General features: G+C 41.5%; 1 protein-coding gene across 2 annotated transcripts in view; it reads left to right on the top strand.

Moving 5' to 3' along the window:
* Positions 1-17,338, top strand: part of FBN2 (fibrillin 2) — a 203,465-nt gene extending 186,127 nt beyond the window's left edge. For both annotated transcript variants that reach the window (XM_048503187.1, XM_048503188.1), the window contains 9 exons: positions 626-832; positions 2,973-3,098; positions 3,347-3,469; positions 5,531-5,647; positions 6,817-6,945; positions 10,503-10,622; positions 12,011-12,242; positions 13,597-13,762; positions 15,354-17,338. In XM_048503187.1, coding sequence (XP_048359144.1) covers positions 626-832; positions 2,973-3,098; positions 3,347-3,469; positions 5,531-5,647; positions 6,817-6,945; positions 10,503-10,622; positions 12,011-12,242; positions 13,597-13,762; positions 15,354-15,719 — 1,586 coding nt within the window. In that variant the 3' untranslated portion in view covers positions 15,720-17,338. The remainder of the gene's footprint in view (positions 1-625; positions 833-2,972; positions 3,099-3,346; positions 3,470-5,530; positions 5,648-6,816; positions 6,946-10,502; positions 10,623-12,010; positions 12,243-13,596; positions 13,763-15,353) is intronic.
* The last annotated feature ends 937 nt before the right edge of the window (positions 17,339-18,275 follow it).

The following is an 18,275-nucleotide window of genomic DNA, read 5'->3' as shown; positions in this document are numbered from 1 at the left end:
AGCCTGAAAAGAAAAAAACACACAAATACAACAGGAAAAAAATCCCTCGTGAGGATAATAAAGATATGCCATGAAAAATATGGCATATCTCCGACATCAGCTCCATCAGGATGCAGGGGCTAGGCAGGCAGTGGAAGCCAACTAAGGTTAGCTCCACTCCCCCAGCCTGCCACCAGAACACCCCCAGTCATGTAAGTAAAGCTTTCTTTGCAGGCAGGCATTGGGACAGATAATGGCTTCTGAGTTGGGCACTGTGGCACCCACCTGCCTGGTGCCCACCTGCCACCTGCCTGGAAAAATCACCCCTCCACTGGGCACCCACGCTGACATAGGGCTGCACCAAGTCCATTGATGGGTCTGCCTCCCTGCCCCTCGCACGCCCACACACACACACACACACACACACACACACACACACACACACACTGGATTGGGCTCTTAGAACCACATCATATTCAAAAGTTTCCTTTGAGAAACTGACTATCCTCATCTTGCCACCTTTTTCTATTTTTAACCACCATCATGTCAGAGGTCCTTTCTTCCCTTCTAGAATTCTATTTAAATTCTATGTCATAAGAATAACAGCTGATAGTACTAAATGTATACCTTACACTTCATTTTATAGATAACCGCCAAGGATTCTGCTTTTCTGAAGTCTTACAGACAATGTGTCAAATGGCATCTAGTAGCCGTAACCTTGTCACCAAGTCAGAGTGCTGCTGTGATGGAGGAAGAGGCTGGGGCAATCAGTGTGAGCTGTGTCCACTTCCTGGGACTGCTCAGTACAAGAAACTTTGTCCACATGGCCCAGGATACACCACTGATGGAAGAGGTATTGTTGTTAAGCTGGGCTTTTTTCTAATTCTTTATTAAGTTGTATTTTATACTGAGAATTTATTGTAGACAATACCTATCAAGTCTTGCAATGTGCCTTCAAACAGAGAAAGTAGACAAACAACTTTGTATTTTATGCTGATTTGAACACTAAAAACACAAGGATACTGTTACCTGTCTTTGAAGTTCTGAAAACTAAACATGCACAACTGGTTCATGGAGAGCTGTGGTTCTAATTGCCATAAACCAGAAAAGCCACACTTCTATTCCTGGTGTGAGACCTATACCTCGAGGAGGCTTACAGCTTGTCTCTTTCTCCAGTGGTGGCCATTTCAAGATGGGAACTACCTGTTAAATAGCAGCTTCACTGAATAAGGGTCCATTTCCTGAAAATATGGGGCAAGTGCTGCCACACCCCCCCTAGGTCTGTGAATTCTCATATGCATGTTGCATGTTTACCTGCATGTAAAGGGAAGTTTCTTCTTCATTGCTACCACCCCAAGATATAAAACCTAGCCTATAATGTAATCAGCACCTTGAGGTACCCTGATAAGGGTGCTACTGAACAAGTAAAAAGGACAGATCATCTGACTTGTTTTGTGCCTCACTATCTATCTGTGTTAGTATGTATAAGATGTTACCCAGCTTTCACAGGTTGTGAACTTATTTTTAAGGAATCTCCACCAGCTGCTAAGAGTGTAACAGCACACAACTATTTTAAGTAGCAATGGGGAAAATAACTCTGCTTTGGCAATGCAGAGGCAGGCTGGGTAGGGATCTTTTAAAGACTATGTATACCAGAAATGGCTTGAAACGTATCTGCAGAGAATTCACAAAAGACCAAATTGCAGTTTAAATATTTTTATATAAATTTTGGTTGCAAACAATCACACAGTGAGAAGTCAAGGCACATACACACAGTTCTAGGATATAAACAGGGAGGAGAAGATAGGTGGGATGATAGCACAGGGAGTTGGGGAAGCAGGGACTATACGTTACCTAAATTCAGCGGAAGAAGTTCTTGTAGAAGGCAGAGATTCCTATGCCAGCATGGAGAGTGGGGGCTAGCAGCAGCTGGAGCCAGCAGCAGCTGGAGCCAGCCTGGAGGGCTTGAGCCAGCATTGAGAGCCAGCATTGAGAACTTAAACCAGCAGCAGGAGCTGGCTAACTAGCCAGCTAGTGCTAGAGTAAAGAACCAGCATTAAGAACATGGAACTTTGGGTGCACTGTATTTTTATACCACTGTGAGCAGTTTTGGGCGGGACAGGTAAGTCATTTTCCTAAATTCTCTGGAATTTCCCATGCTGGACTTGCTGGCTTGAGCTAATTAAAAAAACTCTATCTATTATTCTAAGTACCCGGGACAATGGCGGTCAATTGCTCTTAGATTAAATCAGGAAGCACAGAATGGCTTTATGCAGAATAACTCTGTAGAGACACTGCCCAGGTTATTCAGATTTGGCAGAGACATTTAGATTGGGATAAGGTGAGTGGTTTAGGAAAGTCATAACAATGGGTAGAGGAGATGCAGAGAAGCAACCATCTGTTGCTGACCTGGTTTCCAGAAGAGATAGGGAAAAGTAGCATCTGATATTAAGGTGGCTTTCCATATTCTTTGTCTTAACAGTATCTTAGCAAGGTGTGGCAATCAAGCATGCCCTCCAACAAAATGAGACCTCCAAGTTATGCAGGAGTAACTCATCCTCTTGATTAGATTTTGTAAAGCAGACCTGTGACCTTTGGACATGCTGCTACCTACACAGAGAAGTGTATGACAACTGGCTTCTGCCAATATGATTTTTGAAGAAAATATTATGGCAATAATAATATGGGGGGTGATCAGGGCCGTAACAAAGAGGTCTTCAGCATGTTAGTGGAATTTGAGTCACAGTCTGCTTTCTTGAACAATGTGTTTTGTCATGCTTGCAAGAAGTTGATGGGCCCATGTTGTGGTATTTGCATGGTGGTTCCCAGCAAAAATAAATTCTTAGTATTTTTTAAAAAGATCAGATAGTCAGAAAACTAAATATAGATTTTGTGTACATTTCAGAAATTTATCATGCTTTGTTGATTTAAGTGTTCCCATGACTGCTTAGGAAATAATTTTTGTTGTTCATATGTATTCTATTTTCCCACAGACATTGATGAGTGTAAAATAATGCCAAGCCTGTGCACACATGGGCAGTGTATAAATACCATGGGTTCTTTCAGATGCTTTTGTAAAGTTGGCTATACCACTGACATTAGTAGTACATCATGTGAGGGTGAGTATTACCACCACATACTATTTCATTATTCTTATAATGAGGGTGTCTTAACATTAAAAGACAATGTATTGATTCTTCTAGGGAAAACTTACAAGATTCACTGTGCAGTACACTTTGAATTCATTTCCACAAATTAGATTTTTTCATAGTTGTTATTTTCTTCAGATGGGATTGTTTACAGGGTTGTTTTGTTGTTGTGTTGCTTTCAATATACTTAAATACTAATTGCTCATTATTCTAATTAGATCTTGATGAATGCTCCCTATCTCCCAAACCATGCAACTTTATCTGCAAAAACAGTGAAGGAAGCTATCAATGTTCATGTCCTCGTGGCTACACCCTTCAGGAAGATGGAAAGGCCTGCAGAGGTAAAGGGTCTGAGTGATTTGGGGAAATATTTTTACTGATTCATTTCTCATAGTATACTACTTGAACTGCTACATCCACATTATGGAACTGTCCCTACTGATAGACTTTATGGTGGCAGCCAAACTACAAGTTGTAAGAAGAGTTACTTGACATCTGTCAAATTTGCAGTTCAGATCAAAAATATTATTCTAAAAAGCTAAAGGAAGGGAATGTAGTCTGTTTTAGGACATTCATGATTTTATGTCATACTAAAATTGGACATGGACTTGATGCTAAGCATAGCAAAGTAAGTCAGTTTCCCAGTCTTTTTACCCTCACTACAGACATCTTTGTCCTCTGAAATCATGCTCTTTTGGGTCATGGATGAGGGTCTGCAGCAGGAAAGAGATTTGGTGAGAATCACCCTTCACTCCCCACAGCCAGAAAGTCATTCCATTGGAGTAGCTGCCACTGTGCTGATAGAAAGGCACTGTAAGAGCCCAGCCAGCAACCTCTAAAAACACAGTTTCCTAATCAGAAGACCTCCAGTTTCCAGTTCCAGTCTGGGTGAAAATCAACAGCTGCTTGTCGAGTTCTGACACTGGCAAGATAAGAAATTTTAAATTATGGTTTTAGTAAGCAACGTGTGGAGATATCAGGACTAGGATTTTTAATGTTTAAGGGCAGTAGCAAGCAGAGTTCCCTTTTTAACTAGCACTATTTTAATTAGGAGTGAAATGGTTGCCAACTCCACAGCTGAGGCCTTTGGCTCCTAGTGCCGGATTTCAGATTAAAAGTTGCAGTTGTGTTTCTCTCAAGGACACTTAAGGTTATCTACAGTGTCTAGTTGGAGTGTATTGGTATTGTAAGTTGTCCATGCTGAAATAATGACAAAAAGGAAAATAAAAACACCGATGATAACAGAACCCTCCCGTGAATATCCTCATTATTTAAACCACATGCAGAAGAAAATAAACCAGCTTCACAACAGTAAAAATGCACAGGGAAGGATGACTTTCAGAAGAACCCTGCCCAGACCAATTCCATTGCTTATGGATTGATTTCTAAGAATGTTAGGAGTAATTCCCTTATGCAGAAAAGGACTCAATGCTATTCCTCCAGAGCACATTTAGATGTCTCCTCATTAGTACTTTCCTAGAGCATAGGTCATAGTGTTGTGTTGGTGGCCCCTTCCGCATGGGCCAATAAAAGCGTCTTAGGGGTGGGATAAAACCTGTGTTGGGCAGGAACTTCACAGGTTGGGCAGGAACTTTACATGTGCTGGCTGCAGAGCGGGTTATTTGGTAATCGTGTTATCTGCTATTCTTTTGTGTTAATGCACTTCACAACCCCGGTCCGAGCAAACGACCGCAGCTATGAGGCACATTAACACAAACAAATATCAAATCACGATTCTCTTTCCCTCCCTGGCTCCCTTCTGCAAAGCTGGGGAGGGGAAACAGGCCGTTCCATGGGGTCACTCATGGGTGGGTGTTCCATGGGGGGGTCGCTCCTGCCTGCCTGCGTAGCTGTGCTGTGCAGGCATGCAGGAGAGGAAAGGAAAGGCAGCCAGGGAGGGAGAAAGGGACGCACTGCCGTGTGTACGGCGCATGCCCCATTCACATGGCTGGCTGTCCATGGGTCAGCCAGCCATGCGAATGGTTAGGGAGTGGGGACGGGTTCATGTAACCCGCCTCTCACCTGGGTTTCTGGCCCATGTGGAAGGGGCCTGAGTTTCAGAGGACCACCAGAAGTAGACTTTAGTGCATACATTCTCTGCAGGGGCTTGAAAGAGCTCCACTGCAGGTGGGAAACAAGCTGTCAATGTTTTGTAGGTACTATGAATAACACCACAAAACTGATTTGGTATTTCTTGACCAGCTGGGCAGACCAGCAAATTCTGCTATACTTCTCAAAGAACTGTACTTAAATACTTCTAGTTCTACAGTTTAAGCAAAAACATGGGATCATTATGTAAGACAGCATGTTTTGCTGCTCTGCTGAAAATGAAGTAACATCTTGATGGTGTTTTAGTAACAATGTTGTAAAAGGAATAAATATTGCATCTTTTTACTTTTTAGATCTTGATGAATGTCAAACTAAGCAACATAACTGCCAGTTCCTTTGTGCAAATACTCTTGGGGGTTTCACATGCAAATGTCCACCAGGTTTCACACAACATCATACAGCTTGTATTGGTAAGACCAACTGAAACAATGAATTTTCTTTCATTTTTTAAAAAGGCAAGTTTCTATTTGTAATGTATCTATTTTACATTTTAAAAACTCTTTTCTGCTATATATTTATGCAATTGTCATCATTGTATTACTGCTCGGGAGTTCCAGGGAGCAATGTAAATAATTAAGATAAAGAATAATGTTAGAAGAAATCAAATCTTCTACTCTAGGCATTTTCTTAGGTTGATTCCCCACTGGCGGAATTGACCTAGGTTAGCCCCTGCAGTTTTCCTGGAACTCCGCACAGCTCCGGTGTCCAACTCATGTCTGTTCCAGCTCTGCCCCTTCTTCCCATTATGTTTTTAAAACCACCAGGAAGGTACACCTTTTTCTGTTGTTCTAGGGCAAACACAGGATGAACCTGGTATCATGAGGAATCCTAACCCGCCCTGATTCTCCCGTTTGTGCCATCAGTCAATCACGGTTGATTGGGCATGCACAGAACGGGAGAGTCACGGTGGGCAGAAACGCGCCTTTTTATATTTCTTTTTGCATATGAAGCCCGACCATACATGAATAGGCACACATGTGCTGTTTCTAGCTACGTAGAGCACTGCTTTGTGACGACGTTGCTACGCAGCCGTTATGTAAAAAAAAACAAACCAAAAAAGGAATTCTCGTTCACGTTCTCATCGTAAAACAACAGCCAATTGGGAATGAGGAGCAAAAGAGGCACCGAGGTGATCCTGCCCTCTGATCACGGTTTCAACATGAGACCTCGACTGCCATGAGGAGTGACTCGGGAATCAACTAGGTATTGTAATTTAATGGTCCTAGTTCAATCCCACAATTATTTCACCCATGGGGAATCTAGTGAACATTTATGTGCTGTATTACTACATTGTAAACGTAGCCACATGTTTTCATGTGAAGTAAATTCTGTGTCACATTTTTGAAAAGCATGCCACTTTCCCCCCTTCCCAGTTGGTGTATTGTACTAGCATTATGCAGGCATATACTTCCCATATCCTACTACTTTTGAGCTTCATATCAAGAAATTAAGATGTCCACAGACATGAGTTTTCCATATAGTTCTTGATGCATATAAATTATCTTTCAACATGTCTTTGTATATTTTATTAATTTCTATATCCTGTGTCTTTGTACAAAAACGATATGCCTTTTTCTAGATAACAATGAATGTGGATCACAGCCTTTGCTTTGTGGGGCAAGAGGAATCTGCCAGAATACTCCTGGAAGTTTCACCTGTGAATGTCAGAGAGGTTTCTCTCTAGATTCATCGGGATTGAACTGTGAAGGTAAAACTGAACACCAGCCATTAATAACTAAGGAAGGGTTAGGCTCACTAAAAGTGTTCAGGGATGGTGCTTGCAAAGTGAGTCTTTTTCTACCTTCCTTTTTCCTGCACAGCTTTTCATTTGTCCCCACACTCCTCTGTAATGATTGGCAGAGCCTCACAAGCTGAATGGATAACAAGCTGCAGAGAGTAGAAGGAGTAAAATAAAATTGCCTCTTTCCCCCCAGTTCCATTTGCCATCACTTTCTCTTTGACCTTTTTCATTGGAGCCAACCCACTGCCAGTTCAAGTCAGCAGCACTACTTGAGCAACATCCCAGCTTTATAAAAGTGTAAATGATACTATATGAAACTAGCGGGGCCCGGCCACGTGTTGCTGTGGCAATTGTCCTTCTCACCACAGTCCACAACCCACACAGATGTCCATGCAGGTCCAATGATCCCCATCATAGCCTTTTGGGGTGGTCAAATGGAATCCCTTTTTCCCTTTTCAATTCACATTGTTATATGGTGGTGTCTTGTTCTTTTAGCATAAGGTAACCCTTTCCATTCCACAATGGAACTGTCCAGAGTGCGAATCCCGCTGTCCATGAGGCTGGTTGACACGCACAGTCCTGGCTTGGGTAAGGCAGAACTGGGGCAAGCAGGCTATCCCAGTCAGGCAGCAGAGGCAGGGTGGTGAGGCGCTCAGATCGAGGCCAGCTCCCTGGGTTCGTAAAGGGCTATGTGCAAAAGAAGCGGAGGCAGTAGTGTTGGTTCACCCCCACCCCGTGAATTGTCTTAGAAGAAAAAGGCAAACTCCAGCTCACTTGTAGTAAAAGAGAGCTGTGGCGAATATGGGTGAGGAAGTGGGTAAGTGGTGGTTGGATGTGAGGGAGGGCAGAGTGAGGTGTGTGAGGATGAAGTGGATGTGTATGAGAGTATGTGTGTTGTGTGGTAGTAGTGGGTGAGGTACAGAGAGTGAACATTACCTGTGTGTGAGGGGGGGGACCCCACCTGACGTCTCACACAACAAAGTGTGAGAGTGTTTGACTTCTACTCGTATTACCTAACAGTATTACCTATTTACTGTTTTCAATGCTCATCTGTGGCCATCTGCGTGAACATTGTAAGGGCATACCAACCTCTCAGGCCACAGACATGCTGCCCGAATATTCTAAGGCCACGGACATTCTGCACGGAACATTCTAAGGGTGACAGTTAAACAGAGCCAGTTTCATAGCCTGGCGCGCCAGGAAAAAGATGTTTTACCTGGCTGAGGTATTGAATTTCAGCAATGTGAACATCCGAAAACCTGCCCACATTAGAAAGGCATGTTGAGTGAAAATTTGAAAGCAATCCGTCCAGTGGTTTTGGAGTTAGAGTACGACTCACAAACGGACGGTTTGCTTTTTATATATATAGATTATATTATAAATACTATTATGTTGTGCACATGTGTATTGTGAGATATCATTACAACCACATTTTGAAATTTAAGTTTTGCTAGTTATAGTTCACCAGAATGCAGTTTTTTATTCCAAGATAATCTGTGGACTGTTGTATTCTAGTTAGCAACTCATGCTGTATATTTTTATTTATTTATTTATCATTGGATTTTTGTACCACCCTCCCCCGGAAGGCTCAGGACAGTGTACAAATAAACATATACAGACAGGGGAAAGTTAAAACCGGTACAAATATAATACAAGCCCTGTCTCCTTATTAAAACCAATAGACAGCAATACAACCAGCATCCGAGAACTAAAACCAAACCTACCTGGGGGAAGCCAAAAGGCCCCTACTAAAATGGGCCACATAATGAAACAAACAGAGAACAAGGGGAAGGAAGGTAGGAGACTGGGGGCACCCTCAGCAGCCAACCCCCCCCCCCAAAATCCCGGTGGAACAGCTCAGTCTTACAGGCCCTGCAGAACTCACCAAGGTTCCGCAGGGCCCAGACAGATGGAGGGAGCCAGGGCCGTAAAGGCCCTGGCCCTAGTCGAGGCCAGCCGCATCATAGAGGGGCCAGGGACAACCAGCAAATTGGCCTCTGCTGAACGCAGAGACCAAGCTGAACATGCGGGGTAAGATGGTCCCAAAGGTATATGAGAACTATCTCCAGATGAGATTAAGCTTTGTTGGACTCCTTGCGGTACCCTATCACCAGCATCCTTTTCTCTTGGCCTTGCATGCAAAGGAGCTAGTCCCACATTAAAATGAAGGGGAGAAAAGGTGAACTAAAACAGAGAGATAATGGCAACATCCTCAGTATCGCATCAAGTGTTTTTCCATCTATGTAAGAACAGTAGAATGGTCTCAAGCCTTCTTGTCTTCAGGATGAAATCGACAGCATTTGTTCCAGAAGACCTTAGAGGCATAGTGTTTATGTTACTGTCTTGTATTATAGCTATTAAACTATTTTCTATATTTTATCGTTTCATGATGTTTTGGAGGATATTGTGTTTTAATTTGGATGTGTTAGGTGAGTCAATAATTAAGATTTATTATTATGTTAAGAAAGTTACAAACAAATTGGAAAAGTTTTTGAGGAGAATAACAGACAGTAGTAGCGAGTTTCAGATACTTGGGAAAGTTATGAAGGAGTTCAGGAACCAAATATATTAAGCTTTTTTAAAAGACAGAAGTGTTCAAATATCCATGTCAATTCAATGAAATCGGACAACTGTTTATAAAAGTGACTGATGGAAGAATGTGAAGCAGTGAATTGAAGTTCCTGTGAAGCACATTTAGATTATATCATTTCTTATAATAATTAACTAGACAAGGGAACAGATATCCACAGGAAGCTATAGAGCTGTTTCACTGGAGGTTTTTAGCAGCATTTGAGCATTTTCCCAGGGAGGAGATCAGAAAAGGTTGCAAGAAGATTATTCTCATCTCCATGTTTCTACAAAGAAAGTCTTGTTAAGATTGTGTATAGCAGTGATGGCGAATCTTTTTGAGACCGAGTGCCCAAATTGCAACCCAAACCCCACTTATTTATTGCAAAGTGCCAGCCTGGCAATTTAACCTGAATTCTGAGGTTTTAGTTTAGAAAAAAACGGTTGGCTCCCTCTTTCTCCGCCCCACCTGCTCGAGCAGGGGCCAGCCTGCTCTAGCCTCCAGCAAGTCCTGCACGCAGCGCTCTGTGCCCCTCTAGCATCTTCTGCGCCCCCCCCCCTTGGGCAGCAGCCACCCAGAGCACAGGCACCAGGCCCGTCAGCCGAGTCCTCCCTGCTCACCGCGGTGTGCACACGTTGTGCTCAGTGGCCCAGGCCAGCCTAGATGTGTGTGTGAGTGTGGGTGTGATTTTCCACCCCACACATGACGAACTCTTGTGTGCGTGCCCACAGAGAGGTCTCCAAGTGCCACCTCTGGCACCCGTGCCATAGGTTCGCCATCACTGGTGTATAGCTTGATCCTGTGTATATTTACTCAGAAATAAATTCTGTTGAGTTTTGTGAAGCTTATTTACAAGTAAATATGTATATTATTTCAACTTTACACAATTTTATGAATATCAAATTCAGAACTAACTTTACTTGTTTTGCTTTTACCCCACTATGTTTCTTTGCAGATGTAGATGAGTGTGATGGAAACCACAGGTGTCAACATGGTTGCCAAAATGTTCTTGGTGGTTACAGATGTGGTTGCCCACAAGGATATGTTCAGCATTACCAGTGGAATCAGTGTGTTGGTAAGACTGTTTTACAAACATAATATTTGGGAATTAAAACTTTATATGACTAAAAAGTAAGATTAGCATACTATCAGTACAATCCATGGGGGGGGGGGGGAGAGTTCTGCAGCAACTAGGGATGGTGCTGTCATAGCACAGCTGTACCACCTAAAGGTTTCAGGCAGTGTGGGGAGCATAGAAAATTTTCAAAAAATCTCCCCAGCTGACCTTAAAACCCCTATTGCCACCCAATGGGCTACATCCCTCTAAAATGTGGCATAGGTTGCCAAGCAGCATAGAGGGCGCTCCTGGGCTGAAACCACTGTGGAAGTTGATTGAAGTCAGCTCCATTCCCAGGAATACCCCTAGAGCACCCCTTCCACAGGGCACCTGCTTCAGCATGGGGGCACATGGTTTCCACAATAGTTTCAGCCAGCCGCTCCCCCCCTCCCCAGGAATTGCATTGTAAGTTTCAAATCAGAATCTGGTAACTGTGAATGCTATTAGGTTATGGATGTCTCTGATTGTACACTTAATAGCATTACCAAATCCAAAATTTCAATAAGATTTTTTAATCTAGTCATACAATGTGGCTAAATCTATACTGTTTGCCAGAGCTTTTCCATCCTCTTTTAATTACCTTTATGTGTTTGATCAAGAATCCAAATGGGAAAATACATACCTGCATTTATAAAAGCTAGCTCAAATACGCCATCATATTCTATTGCGACAGGGCCTGTGGCAGGAAGTAGTTTTATCCTGACCTCAGTAATATATCTCTTTAGGTTATTTCCGGTAAATGAATGGGTGTCATTTGTTCATATTAAAGAAATTAGTGTTATGTTGAGGAATACTCTCCTGGCAAAGGCATCACCCTGACTCCTGACAAAGGTTTGAAAGAAGAAGGTAGAATACACTCTCTCTTTTTAATTCAAGGACTGAAGATACTACCTCCATACTTAATGTACAAACTGTCCATCAATCTGCAGCTTATATAAAAAGCTAACTCCTGCTAATTTGTTTCTTGGTCATATTGCTTTTTTGTGGGCTTGTGCTCTCTGGAACCCAGTATTCTCTAAAATTGGGAGAAGCAGTGCATCTATTTATATAAGCTGCAGAGAACACACACATGCAGTCCTGAAATAACAAATGAGGGACTACTTCATTTACTTTTTCCAGGCACTTTCCTTCCTCCCATATTTATCACCACTCCTGATCACGGTATTATCCTACACTGCCATACAAACTTGCTTGGTTAGAAATCTTCCATTTCTTCAAATAACAAAGGAACTTATTTGTGTTAAAAATAAAATTAGGAATTTGGCATTAATTTAGGAAATGTTTGATCACTAAACATTGGAAACTTGTTTGCTTCAATAAATAAAATGTTTTCACTTGTTCAATAGATGAAAATGAATGCTCAAATCCTAATACTTGTGGCTCAGCTTCATGCTACAACACACTTGGAAGCTACAAGTGTGCCTGCCCCTCAGGATTTTCGTATGACCAATTCTCAAGTTCATGTCATGATGTAAATGAATGTTCCTCTGCTAAGAATCCTTGCAATTATGGCTGCTCCAATACAGAAGGTGGATATCTTTGTGGCTGCCCCCCTGGATATTACAGAGTTGGACAAGGGTAAGTATTCTATTGTCGCCCCCATAGGAAAGCGCCTGTTATACTACATGGTAATTGAGCGCTGTATTTTAACTTTGTGTGATATTTTATCTATCCACTTGTCTATTGTTATTGTTGTAAACCGCCCTGAGCCCTCCGGGGGAGGGCGGTATATAAGTGGAACAATAAATAAAATAAAAAAAATAAATGGCTGAATCCTACTCCCCTATAAGAATTAGCCCAAGCTATTACTGTATTGAAAAAAAAATTTCATCTGAGATAGATGGGTTTTACACCTCTAAAGTATCTTTGAGATCCTGGACTGATGCCAGGAGCATCTATTAAGGCATAAGTGTCAAAGTAACAACCTGGTGTAATATTGTAAAGATACATGCGACAGACTCCTAAAAAACAACCAAGAGAATCCATACCACTTCTTAAGATTTCATGGAACCATGCTCTTTTAAAAACAAAACTTTCCCCTCAATTATAAGGTGTAAAAATAGCAGATATAAAGGCTTTGGGTTCACTACCATGAGGTATGTTTTACAATGAGCAAGAATGATGCAGAGATCATTGAGGCAGGAGCCATATAAAAATAACATTCATTTATGTACAGATTTGGCAAACCACATCTGAATATCCCTTGTCTTGAAAATCCTCACCATAACCCAGCTGTAACTTGATCACACACACACATACACACACACCCCACACACTGACGTGGGTTTTCTTTAATTAAGTTTACATAGTCTTTTTTTTACTAAATCCACAACTGACTAACCACTCTGTAGGTGGTTAAAAAAAGAGCAAGACAAACTCCTAAGCCAAATGAATTTTATTGTACGTGGATGAGTTTTTCTTTAGAACCTTGAGTTTTTCTTTAGAAAATAAAGGTGGGGTGCAAATATGAAGAATAATTAAAGTTTTCCAGTTAAGGAAAAATGTAAACATGAAAACATAAATTATGAAACAAATACAGATGTTTATACACTAACAGAAAACTGAGAATGTTTTGATCTAACTGCAGTAAATAAGATGTATGCACCTGGCTTTTTATTGTGAAAGCTTCTTTATCTTCCTGGTTCTTTGTCAGGGAATAATTCTTTCTTTGTCAGGGAATGGTTTAAGCATTGCCATATAAGCAATGGCCAGTCTAAAAATTATTGCTATGTCTGAATTTTGTTATGTCTGAATTTTCAAACACTGTGTGTATGAATGCATTGCACACAGTATCTACTGTATAGTTATATATTTACAGTTATTTACCTTGTTTATTTTGGTGAGAGTATCAATACATGATGAAGACACAAAACTGGAAAATGTATATTATGACTTAAAATTTTGAGTTTAACATAATCATATTTTTCAACAGACATTGTGTCTCAGGTTTGGGATTTAATAAAGGCCAGTATCTGCCACTAGATGGTGATGAAGAGGACGCTTTGTCTCCAGAAGCATGTTATGAATGTAAAATTAATAGTTACCCCAAGAAAGGCAACAGGAGGAAAAGGAGCATAAATGAAACCGAGCCTTCTAAGGTAAACCAAATTCAACTGGCTTATAGTTATGTTCCTGAATTAAGTCACAGAGATTTTCCCAGATAGGATTGCTGACATTTTGCTCCTACCTGTAGTGGAAAATTTGTGCGGGTGGTGGTGGTAGTAGCAGCAAACAATGATTACTGAACATCAAGTTGAGTACGCTTCAATCCACTGGGTGCTATCAAACTATGATAATTATAATGGCAAGAGTATAGAGTTCTGTATGTAGTTCTTTCTTCCCTGTTTCAGAGAAGTTTTGATATTTCATGTTTTTGTGCTCAATTAAAAGCAGAACAAAAGTTCCAGTCTGACAACCTTAATGTATAAGAAAGAATAAATGAGCAATCAGTGTAGTGAAAACTTCTCATGGGAACAATGATTCATAAGGGAATAGTGTGCCATACTGACTTCCATATGGTCACATTATTTAATCAAGAGGAAATTTATGTTTTTGGATTTTGAAGCATGCTTGATCTGGTTCTTCTACCAGCAGTTTATTTGGCCATTCTCTAATGTAAATGTATTATCCACAGTAATCACAGCATCTGTTACTGGAAATAATTTCTTGTTGATTTTTTGGAAGTTGGTCATTATAGAATTTCCCTTTATTCTGTTTAATATGTTTTGAAATGTTAACCATTTCCTACACTGTGCAAAAACCTATACTTTTCCTGTAGTCAAACAGTCAAATTAACTTAGTCCATGGTTGGAAGGGGCATATCTTCTAAAGAGGATGCCCAGGGCAAGTTTGAGCTGCGGACCTCCCTAACTCCCATGTGGAGTGGGGGGGGGGGGTGGCATGCAGTTCTGGGCTGGGCTCAGCTGGGTCTAGCTTTAAACTCCATCTCTGAAGCCTACCATTTAAAGCTGTACCCAGCCAGGCTGAGCTCAGCCTTGAACTGCAAGATCAGCACTGGCCAAGTTCAACTTTATACTACTGACTCAACCTTCAAAGCTCTGGCTCATTCCGCACATGCGAAATAATGCACTTTCAAACTGTGTTCAGTGCTCTTTGAAGCTGTGCAGAATGGCAAAATCCACCTGCAAACAGTTGTGAAAGTGGTTTGAAAACGCATTATTTTGCATGTGCGGAAGGGGCCTTTGTCTCTGAAGTCACATGGACTTTGGAGGTGGAACCAGCAGTATAAAGTTGGACCCAACTGGGGGCAGTAGTCATGTAGCTGCCATGGGGTGGGGGCGGGGGTGCCCAGCCAGGCTGTTTTTTTGCCCTAGGCACCATTTCCCCCTTCCCGCCTTTGAGGGGCAGAGTCTGCAATTCAAGGCTGGCCTCCACTTGGATGCGTCCAGTCTTTGAACTTTAAGCCCCCCACATGGAGTTTGGGGCACAGTTCAATGGGGGCAGGACTTGTGGGGGCTAGTACCCCCCTCAACAGCATCTTGGGCATGCACCCTAGCTTGCCTCACCATAGTTACACCTTTGACTGTTGGGCTGTGTACAAAGACTTGTATTTTTATTTGTTAGTAAAACTCATCTCTGGCTGTTTATGGGATTCAGAGAAAGATTTCAGGGTTGTGGCAGAATTTTGCCTAAGTCTTTTAAAATCAACTTTCATTTTTGGTTGAATAGATCAGTTTGGAAAGTTTGGACATCAATCATCCATTAAAGATGAAGTTGAACATCTCTGGACTCAGCAATAAAAGACACATCCTAGATCTCATGCCTGCGCTACAGCTCCTCACAAACCATGTTCGCTATGTAGTCTCCTCTGGTAATAACAGCAGTATCTTCCGGATATACCAGGTGGATGGGCTCAGTTATCTTCAGGTTCTTAAAAAACAGGCTATGCCTGGCACTTACACACTGGAAATTGTTAGCATTCCTCTCTACAAAAAGAATGAACTAAAGAAACTGGAAGAAAGAAATGAGGACAACTACCTCTTAGGAGAGCTTGGAGAAGCTCTTAAAATGAGGCTTTATGTTGAACTCTACTAAAACCTCCACTACTAAGTTCCACTACATGAATGACCCACTTCTATTCATGTACTTATCCTTCTGAACATATTTTGCTATTCAACAGCTTTAAAGGAATCAATGATTTGCTTTTTTGTAAAGACCAAAGACAATAATGGATAAAGATCTTGTATAATTTCCATTCTGTCCAAGACTGCAGAATGGCTGTTTAATTCTGTCATGTCCAAAGCTTTAACTACAATACCGATCATGTTACTGTATCTTCTATATAACCTCAATTTCAAATATATTTTTAAAAAAATCCGTAAAATGGAAATCTCGGTGGAGGTCAGCATTATGGCACCTTTTTAAATGGCACAAAAATGCGCCGGAGTTACTCCCTTTTCCCTGTTAAATAGTCGTAGCGGTTGTTAGGTATTTTGGTTGTAGTTCCTAAATTAAAAAATAGAGATTTTATTTATTTTTAATGCAGTAATATATGGAGAAATTAACAGTTAACAAAAAGGGAAACATTTGTTTTTCTTTGAGATTTTATCAATTTGAACTATTCAAGTAAGAAATTCTTTCTTTTAAAAAAAGACAAGAAAAAAAAACAGTAGATTCTTGCAAAAGTTTCCTTTCATAATTGTGCCAGTCGTCCATACAGCACAAAAACCATTTTTCGAAATGCTATAATAGAGCCAAATGAGCACTGTAGCACACTTCTAGAGGGACAAAAATGACTTTTTTTCCCAAGCAGCATTTATACCAGAAGACCATAAATGACTATGAGCAGAATGCCAGTAACTGTAAGGCTCAGTTCTCATGTTCACCTCACAGCCACAGGGACTAGATTCCTTATCAAGGAGAAGCACGAATGGAAGATGATGCACAACCACTGTAGCAAAATGCCTGGACTGCTTGTGGTACCATTAACCTTGCAGGCCAAACTGTACTGTATTTCCTTCAGATAACCTCAGTATATCACATAACACCTCATTCATTGCAAACTAAAGGTGCTCTACGTACTTGCATTACTGTAGGCAGCTGAATACAACCTTTTTTCAGATGGGAACACCTGATTTCTCATTCTGTTTGGTGCTGGCTTGGATTAATGCTTAAACGAATATGACTGAGCTGTTTCAGGACTGCTAGATGTGCACACTATTCAAGCTGCACACACACAAAAAGGAAATCTGAAACCGATGTAAGAAGTTTCATTAATACTGTAGTTACACACAATATGCCTCATTTTATCATAGCTTATTTTGTAAGAATGACTTTTGTACGACGAGTTGGCATTTAGTTTATTTTAGCATTTTTAATAATGTTGTGCCCATTGTGTGTTAGTAAGTGTATGTTGCCATGGTGCTTATAATGACAGCCAGTACCTGTAACATGTTACATTAAAGAACCTTACATGTGAACCAGTCCAAAGCACATCCCAAATCTGGTTACAATTCAGTCATATACCTCTGCTGACCAAAGAGTAGCAATGAAGTTACACTCAATGTTTGGATTCATATTTTGTATTTTCTTTATGGAAAGAAGAAACCATTGTGAATTGCAGTTTTGCTTTTGAGAAAACAAGGCGTTTGTTTTGTGGGCCTTTGTCTAAAATACACCACCAAATTTCCTGCAATAAAACTTATTTTCTAGTAGCTGTCTTGCTTTGTTCAGTGGGGTAGCTGTGTTTGTCTGTTGTGGCAAAACAAAAACAGAAGTCCCATGGCACCTTACAGGCCATTTATTCCCATGAGCTGGAATCAGTGCTCACTTCCTCAGATCAATTGGAAAGAAAACCATGTACTTTAAGAACACTTGAATGGGAGGGGGAGGGAGCACTCCCTTCAGTTCTCTGACCGCTGCTTCGGGACAAATTCCAGTTGCAAACAACCCATGAGTTCAGGAACAGCCCACAGTGGGGAAGGAGGGAGGGATGTGTGCAGGTAAGCACAACACTGTTTTTCATCTTCATGGCCTTCTGAGCAGTCCCACATTGCTAGAGTAGTAAGCTCATTCCAAATGAGGCGGTGGGTGTGATGCTTTTACTGAAACCATTACCCACTACACTAACATGCTTTATTAACTCAACTACTTAAAAAAAATATGGGGGCCAAAACCCAGCTGAGCGATCCTGTTAGGAAGGCAGAAGCCAAGTCCTGTCAAGGTTTATAGGATCTGGCTTGCAGGGAATCTCTACCACCTTTTCAGCAGAGGAGGCTCGACTGGTCTGACAACAGCAGGGATGGACAGTTCCTGTCAGCTTGCTTTTCCTGGTGAACTATTGTCAATTTCGGTTTGGGGCAAGGAGAAAGGGACTGTGGCACTGAGCCTGATTGACTCCAATGGTTCGTAATTTACCTATATTCATCCCTGCAGAGCTGGGACATAATCTTTGGGGGCTCACTCAATGATGGGAGGTTGACAAACCCTGGCACCGCTGATCAGCTAATACCAATCTAGCTTGTCAGTGCTGGCCCGAAAGTCTTGAAGACAACTGGGGCAGCTGGCAGGAAGGCCCTTCACCAGGTGACCTGAAAAGATTTTGCTGCTGGCCTCTTGGTGGTGAAGTCAGAAAATCAGTCGGTGGCAGCT

Source organism: Sphaerodactylus townsendi, linkage group LG07 (genome assembly GCF_021028975.2).
Source record: "Sphaerodactylus townsendi isolate TG3544 linkage group LG07, MPM_Stown_v2.3, whole genome shotgun sequence".
In the NCBI taxonomy this organism is placed as follows: Eukaryota; Metazoa; Chordata; class Lepidosauria; order Squamata; family Sphaerodactylidae; genus Sphaerodactylus; species Sphaerodactylus townsendi.
The sequence above is the reverse complement of the archived record's forward strand: the minus strand, read 5'-3'. Positions and strand labels throughout refer to the sequence as shown.